This window comes from Papio anubis, chromosome 13 (genome assembly GCF_008728515.1).
Source record: "Papio anubis isolate 15944 chromosome 13, Panubis1.0, whole genome shotgun sequence".
NCBI lineage: Eukaryota > Metazoa > Chordata > Mammalia > Primates > Cercopithecidae > Papio > Papio anubis.
In genome coordinates, this window is record NC_044988.1 from 85,734,799 (window position 1) to 85,748,322 (window position 13,524).

At 42.2% G+C, this 13,524-nt stretch overlaps 1 protein-coding gene across 2 annotated transcripts in view; it reads left to right on the plus strand.

Moving 5' to 3' along the window:
- Window positions 1–13,524, plus strand: part of PAPPA (pappalysin 1) — a 247,697-nt gene that overhangs the window by 146,382 nt on the left and 87,791 nt on the right. For both annotated transcript variants that reach the window (XM_003911313.5, XM_021927804.2), the window contains exon 10: window positions 2,708–2,901. In XM_003911313.5, coding sequence (XP_003911362.2) covers window positions 2,708–2,901 — 194 coding nt within the window. The remainder of the gene's footprint in view (window positions 1–2,707; window positions 2,902–13,524) is intronic.

The window sequence follows — 13,524 nt, forward strand, 5'->3', positions numbered from 1 at the left end:
TGCCTGATGTGAAAACCCTTGCTCTTTTCAGTTCTCTGTATTGAGTTTCTGAAGAGTATACTCTGGATTTGTGGCTGGTCACTCTTGGATTGGGCCTAGGTTATATGGTATGTAGAGAGGCCACATTCACAAGTGGTTGGAGCTACTGAGAAGTGCTGAGCCTATATTCTTTCTAGGGTTGAACTGCCATGAATGCTACTGGTCACTTATAACGAATTGATTTATTCTGTTTCTTTTACTCGTTCTTTCTTTCTTTTTCTTTTTTGTTTTTTGTTTGTTTGTTTGAGACAGGGTCTTTCTCTGTCACCCAGGCTGGAGTGCAGTGGTGTGATCACTGTTCACTGCTGCCCTGATCTACTGGGCTCAATAAATCCTCTCACCTCAGCCTCCTGAGTAGTTGAAACTACAGGTGTGCACCACTGTGCCCAGCTAACTTTTGTATGTTTTGGAGAGACAGGGTATCATCATGTTGCTCAGGCTCATCAGATTGTTCAAGCAATCTACCTGTCTTGGCTCTCCCCAAAATGCTGGGATTACAGGCATGAGCCACTGTGCCCGGCCCTATTTGGGCTCCTTTGATAGTATTTCACTAGGTAAACTGTCACCAGAAATAAACAAGGGATTTTGCAGCTTGGAAGAAGTTCAGCATTCTGCTGCCCCTGAATCCAATGACTTCTTTTCAGATACTCAAGGTCATAGAAATCTGTCTTGTTTCTCCTTGGTGGGGGCTCTTTCTAGCTAGGGGAAAGTTGCTTGAAAGTGTTTCAAGTGAGCACTGATTTCACAAGCTGATTTAATTCCTCCATTAGAAGCAAATCGACCCCTTAAAAGAAGAGTATTTTTTTTCTCTCTCCCTCAGTGATTATTGTAGGATGTACAAAGCACATTTATGTTCATTTCCTATTAGAGTTCTATGGTTATCCTGAGAGATTATCCTGGTTGGGACTATAATTTCTACATTATAGATTGGGGACAGAGGGCAGAGGCCAAGAAGTAAGTGAAGCCAGTTGTGCAAAGTTACACAGCTAATATAAGGGACAGAAACCAAACCCTGGTGTTTGGCCCTAAATTCAGTGCCCTCTCCAGAGCTCCACTCTATTATTTTGTGGAAGAATGTTCTAAATCAAGCAGAAGCCTTAGGGTGACCATATTTCCTGATTTGTCTGAGAGATTCAGATTTTCCCAGGATGTGTTCCTTTTGTTTGGACATAATTTTTAATAGCACCACTATCATTTTCAAAGTGCTCTAGTTTGGATGATAAATTATATAGTAACCCTAAGACACTGGCTAGCAACTATATTTCAAGGAGCTCAGAATCTTTCAGAAGTCCTGCAACATGTAGACTTAATAGCAGCACAGTGTGATAAGTGTTAAGATAGAAATCTTTATAAAATAGGCACCCACACAGGAGGTGGTATTTAGCTTTGCCTAGAAAAGTTGGGAAAATAGCACAGAAGAGCTGGTGCTAGAATTAGTAAAAAGGTGGACAAGGTGATCTCTTTTGGATGGCCACATTGAGGTTTTCCTTGTATTGTTCTGTGTTGAAATATCAAGAAACATGCATAGGTCATACCTACTTAGAAGGCATCCTACTGCTCGCTTTGTGCTTCTGTTATCCTTGTCCTTGCAGCTAAGTGAGAATCATTGCAACCGGCTACAGCTTTAAATCATTCCAAACAGAAGCCCTTGCTGTGGTTTAGATGACATGGGAGCTTGAGAATTCACTTGGTCTTTAACTGAAACTCCTAGGGTATCTGACCAGCCCTTAGAAGCCTATAGCATTAGACAGGAAGGGTTCTTGGCATCTCAGTAGTGTAACCTCTTTCTCTGCTCTGATGGTTGAGCCCAGTGAGGCAAGGAGACTTGTTCAAATTAACAGAGCAATTTGGTTTCAGATCTGGAATTGAAGCAAGTGTCCCTTGTAAATCAGTTCATGTTTTAATGCAAAACTGAAATCCTCTTTGGAGTTAAATAACCCCCAGTTTGCATCTGTGAAATTCTGTTGTGTCAACTGCACTCAGAACTTGGAAAGTGAATGCCTGAGTTGGAGACCCAGATCAGGTATTAACATACTGTGTGATATTGGGCAAGTTATTAAAGATGTATGGAATCTCAGTTTCCTCATCTGAAAGAATGATATCTTCCTCACAAAGATTTATGAGGAATATTTGGAGTAATGAAGGTGAAAGTGTTTGTGAACTTTTTATTACAGCGTAGACACACAACACGAGGTCTACCTTCTTTACATATTTTAAATGTACAGTCCAATATCGTTAACTATAAGCACACTATTTTACAGCAGATTCCTATAACTTTTTCATGTTGTGCAATTGAAACCATATACTCACTGAAAAGCAACTCTCCATTTCCTCCTCCTCCAAGAGCCTGGAAACCACCATTTTACTTTCTACTTCTATGAGCTTCCCTACTTTAGATGCCACTTATACGTGGAATCATGCAGTATTTGTCCTTCTGCGACTGGATTATTTCCGTTAGCATGGTGACCTCAAGCTTCATCCATGTTGTTGCAGATGACAGATTTTCCCTCTTTTTTTAAAGACTGACTAATAGTCCATCGTGACTAATGATGATGGGCTTGACAGTGCCAACGGTTTTGGTGGTCTGATTCTACAGCTGCTGATGATAGCTGAGGCCAAAGAACAAATATTTATTTATTCTCTCCCTTTCTATGTCAATCTTCTGCAGATGAACCCAGCCGGTGCTATTTCCATGATGGTGATGGGGTATGTGAGGAGTTTGAACAAAAAACCAGCATTAAGGACTGTGGTGTCTACACGCCCCAGGGATTCCTGGATCAATGGGCATCCAATGCTTCAGTATCTCATCAAGACCAGCAGTGCCCAGGCTGGGTCATCATTGGACAGCCAGCAGCATCCCAGGTAAGATCCTAACCATGTGTGACATTTCCTGCAGACATTCAAAATCTCCGCTATGCCCCACAAGGCTACTCACCTCTAAGGCAGTGTCATTGGATGCGGCCACTTGAGCATATCTTTATTAAATGTACTGTTAGGGCTTCATGAATACCATTTGTAAAGGATTCGATCTGGAATTGTTAGGGCAGGGAACATTGTACGATGGGGTAATGACTTTCCTCCTATTTCTTGCCTGTGATAACTAATATTTGGAGAAAGAACTCCATTTTGCATATACCATGTGTTTCAATGAGGTAAGAATGAATTTATATTAGAAGTTGCACTTTTTAGGGGGTGCCAACTGTGTACTCCCTCATTTAACAGTAATTCTACAGTAATTTGCTATGTGGCCTTAGACTAGTTCCCCTACCTCTCTGGGCCCTATTTTTCTCCCTCATCCTTAAAATACAGAGTAGTTGAGCTTGTTGATCTCCAAGGGCCTTCCCAATTCTAAGAAGCTGTGACTCATGCCTCAGTCCCCTAATGCACTATTTATGTGCCACAGTTCTTCTCCCGGGGACTGACAGCTTAGTCCAGGGAGTGAGAGTTTTGGGGCCACCAGTGCTTATATGATTCTAGAGATGGCCATGCTGTCCCGAGGGCCCCCTTTCCAATTATCCTACCAAGGAAGCACCTGCCTTCCCCAAGACTCACATTTCTCAGGGGCATGACTCAGCGCTTCTGGTTGCCTGGCCTAGTGGCCTTTCAGAGACCAGCCTGCCTCCTGGCCTTGCAGATGAGCTGCTATTCCCAGACATTCCTTTCTAATACTGCTTTCTTGATTTAGGTTCAGTGGGGTAGGCCTGGCTTCTAGATGAAAGAAAGATATGACCTTCCTCTGGGGTCCAGTGAAGAATCACTGGGTGAGGTACAGAGTAGGACTACCTCATTTTTAGTTGTTGCATGTATTTGATTATTTCTTCATTCATTTTTTGTTTATGTTTACATTACTAAAGCCTTTATTCATTTGCATTTATTTTTTAATGCCCTCAGGAGAGTGGAAACAAATGGTAACATGGCATTTCCTGATGCTTAATATGTATAGTGCCAGCCTGCTGAATGAATGAAACAGTGCATGGATAGATGAATGGCTAGGGTTCATCCTCCCACTGTGCCACCTCTGTGCTTGGTGGAATCATCTGTGTGGTTGCATTTATCATACTGAACTCTGAGGTATCTGTTTGTCTGTCTGGCTCCCCCATTAGTCTGCTGGTTCTTTGAGAACAAGTTTCAGTTTATTCATCTTTGTCCCTTCATCTTCAAGCACAGGCTAGATAGGTGCCCAGCAAATGTGTGTTTAATTGACTGTAGATACACACACATACACACACATACATCCCATTGCCACATGCAAATGAACGACACTGACAGAAAACACTCAAACATTGCCTCTCTATCACATAGAATGTCCTGCTTCAGAAACAACAGGGCTGGGGCCAGCAAAAGAAACAGGAATTCCAAATTCAACACTAGCATCCAGTTCTTAGAAATGTTTTAAAAACAACCTTCAACTAAGAGAATTATTAACACACTCAGAACCTCCCATGAGAAAGAGTTGAGGTAGCAGCTGTGCTTAAAAATCACCCAAAGGTTATTGCGACTAATGTGAGAAAAGGAGAGAAAAAATTTTCCAGTCTTAGCATTTGAAAAGAAGCTTCATGGGGCAATTATTCCAATCTTGTAAGGAGGGGCTGTCAGGAATTACTGGTGATTATCTCTTCCTAAACAAAAATCCAATTTAAAAAATCATTATAAATACTAGCTCTTCGATCTACAAAGAGGAGATGAGGAAACAAAATCATCCTATTGAATTATTCATTGTAACCAATTTTATTTTAATGAAATCGACTAGGTTCCATTACTCTGGGCTTGGACATAATCTTTGTTACAAGGAGATTTCAGCTGTAACTAAATTTGCCATAATGAGATCAGCTCACTGGAGAATACAGGGTCAGGGGAGGGAATATGTGTGCAGGCTGGGTGCAGGGCCAGGCCGAGGGCAGCGGAACAAAAGTCTTCTGAATTCCTCATCTGAAAGCAAGTACCTAGAAGTCATTCGCACACACACCCTAACACCACCACACACAGGGACACAGGCACACGCATACACATGTACATGGGCACACAGTCACACACACACAGACTCACACACACACAGACACACACACACACACAGAGCCTGCATAATTAGAGGTAAGGGCTATTCCTGAAGTGCAAACGTACCTTCCTTCCAACAACAGAGAATGAGGAGGAAATATAATTGTGCCCTTCATTACCTTGTACAGTGATTAGAAGAGATTGGTGGTTAATTTTCACCCTGTCAGGGCTTCCAGTGAAGATGTTGATAGCTTGAGAGGAGGAGCTGGGAGGCTCTTAGAAGTCGGGCTTAGGAAGAAGATGGGAATTGTATCATGTGCTTCTCACTTTCCCCCCAGATGCTCATACTCTCCCTCTTCTCTCTCCCTCTCTATCTCTCTCACACACACACAGACACACACACACAAACATACATACACAAATTTACACACAAAAAGGCCCTGTAGGAGCATGGGAATACCAAAGCAGATAGAAGAGAATAGCAGGAAGGAAATAGTAGTTATCAAGGTCCACCAGGCACTGGACACATGTATGCACATTACAGCCAATCTCCTTGTCATTCTTCGAGGTAGGAATTGTTGTCTACCTTGGAGAAACTGAGGAACACAGCGGCTTCACTATAAGTTACATAATCCATAAGGGAAGAATCTAGGATTAGAAGAATCTCATGGAAGATGAATGACAGTGGGCCCTTGGGAACATGAGGTCACATTCAAAAGTTGGAAGTGGCTGGATTCCTGGAAAACTTCACTGCAAAACAAGCAGAAAGACTCCTAGATGGATAGATCTCAGCGTTGAGTGTCACTCTGCAGACCTCATGAGGTACTTCAGTTCTCCTTGAGCAAACTTATAGTCACTGCCTCTACCTTCAAATTCAGGCTGTTCCCATTCCCTGACGAGGTGGCCGTGTTCCATGATGCCCTGGAGTTCCTTAGGACACTCCATTAACTTAGGGAATGATGAAATAACCTAGTCGTTCCCATTTCCTCTTTACAATTCAGTTTGGTCCCACTTTCTATCTTTCCGTGATGCAATAAAAACGATAAACGCAGATGTTTATTGGAGTTATGTGCCTAGTTCTGTGCTAGAGCCTGTTGAAGATACCAAAGAACTGAAATACCCAGCCTCTGACCTAGTCACTGTACAAGAGTTAGGAGTGAGAATTCTATCAAAGGCACATTCTTATCACAATAAGTCTGCAGGATCTCTATGACTACTACAAAGAAACAGCATGCATTGTACTATATGGCTTGAGAATATTGAATAAAACTTCAGTTTTGATGTTGTAAAAGTCTGCCATATCTAATGGTTTCCAGTGTTTCTCGTTCATTCTTTTCAAACAAGATTCCCAAATTTGGTTAAGGCAAAGCTAACCCTGAACATTGAGTCTCATATCCAAACCTTATCAGAAGTATCAAAACTTCCTGGTTGTGCAAATTGGGTTGAATATCCTATAATAAGAGACATTCTTTGGATATTTTGGCCATGCACCTTCTTGGCCCAGCTGGAATTAAGAAGTTCCTGAGACAGAAAAAAAGTGGAAATTAACCGAAAAAATCAAGTTATCTCTCTTCTGGGAACCTTAGAACCTGGTTTGGTTTAAGTGCTTGCAAAGATCTCTTATTGTTCTTATTTTGTCTCCATGTTTCACATTTCTCTAATGCTTTACACAAAAGGCTGCCAAAATGAGATGTTGATATTCCTTCCTTTTACCCCCACCCCCAGCATTTCTACCAAAGTCTGTTTCCTCCTATCCAAACATTTCCTCCTTTGCAGCGGCCAGAGTAGGAAATGGAAATATTAAGACTATCTGGAATTTACAGTGCTCTCTTAAGGGATTACAGACCTTCAGTCAACCAACCAATTTATTTGGTTAATCCTTTGAGGGTAAAACTTAGACTAAGCATTTCGAGGGCAGTAGTTTGAGGGCCAAAGCAAAGAAAACTTTTCAAAGAATGGGAACTATCCACAGTGGGATGGAGTGCCTCGTGATATAAGAAGTTCCCCATTATAAGACATTCAGGCTGGGCAGCTGACTGAACAGAAGATTCCTGCACTAGAAGGCAGGTGAGACCTAAGTATGCCTCTTTTCTTTGTAATTTATTCTCTGACTTTATGTCCCATTAACCCACAATTGGGTATATTAGTCTTTGACCACTTCATTTTGAGTTGCTATTACTATTCCTTGGCCCATTCATAATACTTCATATCTCTACTAGAATACAAACCAGGCTGGGCGCAGTGGCTCACGCCTGTAATCCCAGTGCTTTGGGAGGCTGAGGCTGGCAGATCACCTGAGGTCAGGAGTTCGAGGCCAGCCAACACGGTGAAACCTCATCTCTACTAAAAACACAAAATTTAGTCGGTTGTGGTGGCAGGAACCTGTAATCCCAGCTTCTTGGGAAGCTGAGGCAGGAGAATTGCTTGAACCTGGGAGGTGGAGATTGCAGTGAGCTGAGACAGTGCCATTGCATTTCAGCCTAGGTGACAAGAGGGAAATTCCATCTCAAAATCAATCAATCAATCAATAAAATGCAAACCATACTACGCCTTGCGAGATAACAATTTATGTATTAATTTATTTATTCACTTGATTGAACAGAAATATGTTTGAGTCCTGCACTGATGAATGTGAGAGAGAGCACGGCCGTTAATGAGGTGAAGTAGAAATCATGCAGATCTGGCTCTGCTCTCTTAAATTCCGTTCTGACATGGAAACCTTGAGTAAGTTACTCTTCTGGGAATCTTAGTGTCCTATAGAAAATGAGAATGATAACATCTACCTGGTAGAAATTAAGATGAATGATATCTACCTGGTAGAAATGAAGGATGCAGAGAAAACACTCTGGGCTCGGTTTGTTCACTTGATGGGAAGTACAAATGTTAATTCCCTGTCTTATTCGTGTCAGGTTTCCTTCTTTGCACTCCCCCCAAAGCGGGCTGTAGGGACCCACACAGAACAGAAGCTCAGTCAAGATTTTGTTGAATTAAACATTGTTGCGTCAGCAAATGTTTGCTACATACTCAGAACTGCAGCAGGCACTTTGAGAAGGTTCAAAGAAGTACTGGTTCTTTTTCTGCCTTCATAAAGCTTACCATGTCATCAGAAGGGTGTTTTCAACTAGAAATAGTAGCCAAAGACCCAAGAGTGTAAGATTTAGAGGGAGTTTCCCCGAGGAAGAAACCACACTGCTATCAGCTTACTCCGCCAGTAGGGATTAGAGCCAGTGTGTAAGACAGAAAAGTCCTTTGCCCACTTTCAGAAGATCCTAAACAAATTATAAAAATAGCATTTGTCAACTTCTTCCAGGCTTTCCACCAAATTTCATGAATCCTACTAAAGCTACTACAGAAGTAGGAATCACTGTTCTCACTTTACAGATTAGGACACAAAGCCTCAGAGAGCAGAGTAGCTTGCTTCAGGGCTCAACTCTATAAGGGGCAGGACCAAGATGCAGGCCACTGTGTTCATAATACAGCTACAGGACCAGACAGCTCAAGCCTGCTCCAATGACTGACACATGAGAATAAGCTAGAAGAGCTAGTGTCTTTTGCATCTTTTAATATGTGGTATGCATTAAGACCTACCGGGAAAGTGGGCATTCCCTCTCTCCAGTGCCCAAAATACTGCCCTATAATTTTTGCCTACTGCTTAGATCTCCAGGTTTTGGCTCCCATTCTTTCACCCATTGCCCTTTCCAGAGAGTTTTCTAAAATGTGTGTATGGAAATAAGAGAGACACATAAGTGTTTTAAGTTGCCAACCCTTGCATGTAAAAATGATTTCTTAAATTTTGGAATGTCTGCCTAATTATAGCAGGATTATGGGGAGAAAAAAATAATAAATGCACAAATAGGAAGAAGAAACACAAAGAGGAAGAAGAAACTTCGTTCAATTTACAAGCTATGTGCTATACATAGGAAACCTTAAAATGTCAGTGAAAGAAAAGTGTAAAATGTGCATATTTTCTTTCTTTTTTTCTTTCTCTTTCTTCTTTCTTTCTTTCTTTCTTTCTTTCTTTCTTTCTTTCTTTCTTTCTTTCTTTCTTTCTTAGTCTCACTCTATCCTCCAGGACAGGTGGTGTACTCTCAGCTCACTCCAGCCTCCACCTCCCAGGTTCCAGTGATCCTCCTGCCTCAGCCTCCCAAGTAGCTGGGATTACAAGCCTATGCTGCTATGCCCAGCTAATTTTTGTATTTTTAGTAGAGATGGGGTTTCACCATGTTGGTCAGGCTGGTCTCAAACTTCTAACCTCAAATGATCCGTCTTCCTCAGCCTCCCAAAGTGCTGGGATTACAGGTGTGGCCACTGCGCCCAGCCAGATGTGCATATTTTTTGATGGCTGCCAAGTCTGAGGCAGGAGTGGAGAAACCATTCATCTGTGTCTTCCTCATCCTTGTCTCCAGAGCAAGAGACTAGATACCCACTAGGGTATTGTATGGATACAAGGATAAGAAATCTTTCCACGTATACTTACGATGCAGTATACAAAGTGCTCAGAGAGACGGACCCACAGGAGGACAGGGAGAAGTGATTTTTGAGTTTCAACTAAAAGGATAAGCTGGAGGACAGGAGAGGGAGGAAAGAATCACATGATGGGGGCTGCGAGGGGCATATCCAAAAGAAGGTAAATAATAAATGAAGGGGAAGTCAAGAGAGATGAGCTAGGAAATATGGTTAGGAAAATCCTGCCAATGCTTGGAACTTGACATTATCCTGAGGGCAGTGGGGAGTTTTTCTGAGTTTTTCAGCAGGAGACTAACATGGTTGGACCATTGAAAGAAGAACATTGACAACTGTTGAACACTTCTTACATGCCAGGCCCTGTATTATTTTGCATAGATTTCAGAACAACCCTGCTGAGAATTCTTAATATTCCTCTCTCAAAATGAAGAAACTGAGTCTCAGGGAGATGAATCACCCCACCCATGGCACTCTTTCTTCTATTTTCTTTTGTTATACCAGGATACTGGTATTGCATTAAAACAGCCTCACCTGGAAATTCTGCATTGATAAGCAATTCCGCAATGCTATTTAGAGTGTGCTATTTGCAAAGGGCAGGAAGAAATCCTGTACTCTATATACCCAGTGCTGAAGTCACTTCTAAGGGGCTCTCTATCCCTTCCTTGCCTGCCCTGCCTGCTATGGCCTTCACCAAAGCACTCATCTCCTCTCATTAGTGAAATGAGAGAGCCTTTGCCAATGGTGGTGGAAGGAGGAAAGGCGAAGGGAACATGCTGAAATTTCAGAGACAATTCCAAGCAGTTTTCCCAAATACCCAAGGGATCTGCTTTATCCTGGTGGTTTCTGAATAATTTTTCAAGAGCACGTGTGCAAGTCATCTAAGGAGACAGAACAGAAAGTACCATGGTCTAGTTCAGCCTGTCCCATGGTGTGGGGCACCCAAAAATCCCTCCAGGAAAGTAAAAATCAGAGCCTGCCTCAGAAGGGAGCCCACTAAGTTGGTCACTATAACCACCCCCAAAACTTGTCATGAAAACCTTGGGCTGTGGGAGACTTTAAATCTACTGAATCTTATGGGGCCTCAGCAAAGAGATCTACTAGATTCTGCTCCTGGCTGTCTCTTCTATTCATCCTTTGGTCATTTACCCTTTCAATATCTGTTGAAATCTACAAAAATCTAGACACTCTGATTGGCCCTAGGATTTGGACTGAAAAACTCTGAGTGACTGGAGCTTTATAAAAAATGAGATCTGGGGATCAGATCTGGGGATCAGATCAACCTGATTTTCACTTACTACCTGTGAGACTTTCAGCAAGTCAGATCTCTTTGCCCCCAACCCAGTTTTTTTATCTGTAAAATAGGATTAGTAACATCTCCATGGCAGTTGCTTGTCAAGGATGAAACAGAAATGCAGTTTTCCTTCTGGTAGCAACCAGCAAAGTTTTAAAGAAACATTTCTGTCTGCCTGTGAAGTTTTGGCAACTGAGGAACAAATCCAATTAGGGACAACATGTGGACTTTTTTTCTAACAGAATAGTATTTGGGGCATAGAAATTTAAGCAGAGAGAGACTTTGAGAGTCTCTTGGTCTTACTTCACTTAATAAAGACTTGATTTTGATTAAACAAATTCCCTGAACCTCTCAATCCCATCTGTTATAAAATGATTCTGGTATTTGGATTCAAAATCAACAGAATCTTGTGAATCTTCTGTGTCCAAAGCATCATTTTCAACATGAGGTTGAACAAAGCAACCACTGGTGTCAAGCAGTAAGTTATGTGCCATGGAGGAAGGAAGACACCAAAATAGCTTCTTTCGATAAGAAAAGACAAAGCTTGCAAAGTGCTGTGATATGTGGACAAATGGAGTTAACCTTAGAGGTTAACCTTTGAGGAGGAAGGGCGAACCTGAATAAAGCGACAGGCTATCCAGAAAGTAATTTTTCTTTCCACTTGGGGATTTGGGGGAAACTTTAAAAAACATTGTAGTGTAGCCATATTGTTTCACAGAAGAAGCATAAGCTTTGAAGCCAGAAAGACCTAACTTGAGTACTGTTTCTTACCAACTGTCTGATGCCTGGCAAATGACTTCAGTATTCTGAACCCCAGTTGTTCTCATCTTCACATGGTCCTGCTGTCATTCTGTGAGATGGTATGAGGATCCAATGAGCTAACATATATAAAGTGTCCAGTACATGGCTACGTCTTGCAAGACATCCAATTTGTGTCAGTTCACATCCCTACTAAACCATGTTATCCCTGAGCAAATTGAATCTGGAGAAGGAACAAAAATGTGTAAGAGAGGAAAACAATGAAGGGATGAGCCTGGCATTTGTAGGCATACAACAAACACATATTGATTGATTGGGGAAGGTGCGACGTGGAACGGTGAGATCCTGGTTTGAATAGCGAGTCTTCATTTTTCAACTGACACTTCTTGACTTGAAGCCCAAGAATAAGCAAGGCTTTGTGGTTTGGGGCTGCTTCCACTGGTTCTGCGTGTAGACTAGACACATCCCTGCCAACCCCTTCCATGACCCATCTAGGAAGATTCCTTGGCCTCTCTCTTCCTTTTTCTTCCAAACCTGGCCTACTCCTATCTCATCGTCTTCATTCTCCACATCCTCTTCCTCAGTCTTATCTTCAGGACCAGAAACCTTTCTTTTATCCCTGTCATTTGTTCTGGCTCCCCTAAAACCCTTCTCCATTCTTGTCTTTAATGTTCTTCTCTTTCTTTCTTTCTTTCTTTCCTTCTTTATTTTTTTTTTTTTTTTTTTGTTATTGTTGTGTTTTAAGTGGGGTCACCGGCATTCAGCCACCATGGCCTTTGCTGTGTAATTTAGTTTCATGTTCTGTACCCAAGAAACATGTAAAAAATGTAAACAGCATTCACTCTCCTGGGCTGTAATGCTCTTAGGAAGCAATAGCCAGTTGAGCTTGCTGAGCCTGCTGCTTTGGCGGTATTGAATTTTGTCCCTAAAACCACATACTCATTTCTCTAAGTCTGAAAGTAAACTTTCTCAAGCCAGACCCAAAGGATGGGGTTTCGAAGGGAGTTAGAGTTTGGCTGTATGCAAGATTTTGTTTTTATTTGTGTGTGTGTTCATTTGTTTTTGTTTGTCTTTCAAGCCCCCTCCTCCCTACTTTCTGTTCCTCCCCACTCTCTATTCCTCCCCATCCTTACTTTGATAAATTAGCCTGGGTATGTTACCTGTAGAATGAAACCAGAAAGGGCCTTCTGCCTCCTCTTAAGAAACTCCAACCATGATTTTCTTAAACCCTGGGTAATTCTTCAGCCAGATCCAAGCACCAGGGTATCCTGGGTACATTTGTACATGTTTGTTTTCCAGAGAGAAATGGGCCCAGTGAGGCCCATGAGAGATGTCCCTGCTGAGAGGTTCCCTGTGCCAGGACAGTCCAAGAAAGTTTTCCCTGGGGCTCCTGCCCACCCCAGAATCCTTTTCCAAACATGACTCATATGTGCAGCTGGTGGAAGGGGACACTTCCGTGATGTCTGCATTTCTCCCCTTCCTGGAAGAGAGACCCCTGGGGAAGTCACAGGTTTGGGAGAGATCTGGTCTACTGTCAAGGTACTGCTTTCAGAGATGCAGATGCCACCTGGGTAATGCCCATGTCTGCAGTGCAACTGACTGGTGGCAAGGGCTCCAGGAAGAGAGTATCAATTTAATGCAACGGGAAGGAGGAGATAAACTGACATGCACCATGGAGCTACGGTCAGGAGTTTATGTTTCAGAGACAGCAAAATTGTATCAGTGTTCACAGACCAGGCTCCAGACTATCTGTCCAATAGAACCTTCCATGATGATGAAAATGTTCTACATATGAATGTCCTGTTCAGTAGCCTCTAGCCGCCTATGATATTGAGCCCTAGGAATGGGGTTTATGAAACTGAGGAACTGATTAATTGGTTTAATTTTAATTCATTCAATTTAAATAGCATATTATGTGGGTTTTGGGCTCCCCTACTAGACAGAGCAGGTCTAGAGTACATCACATGCCAGGGCTG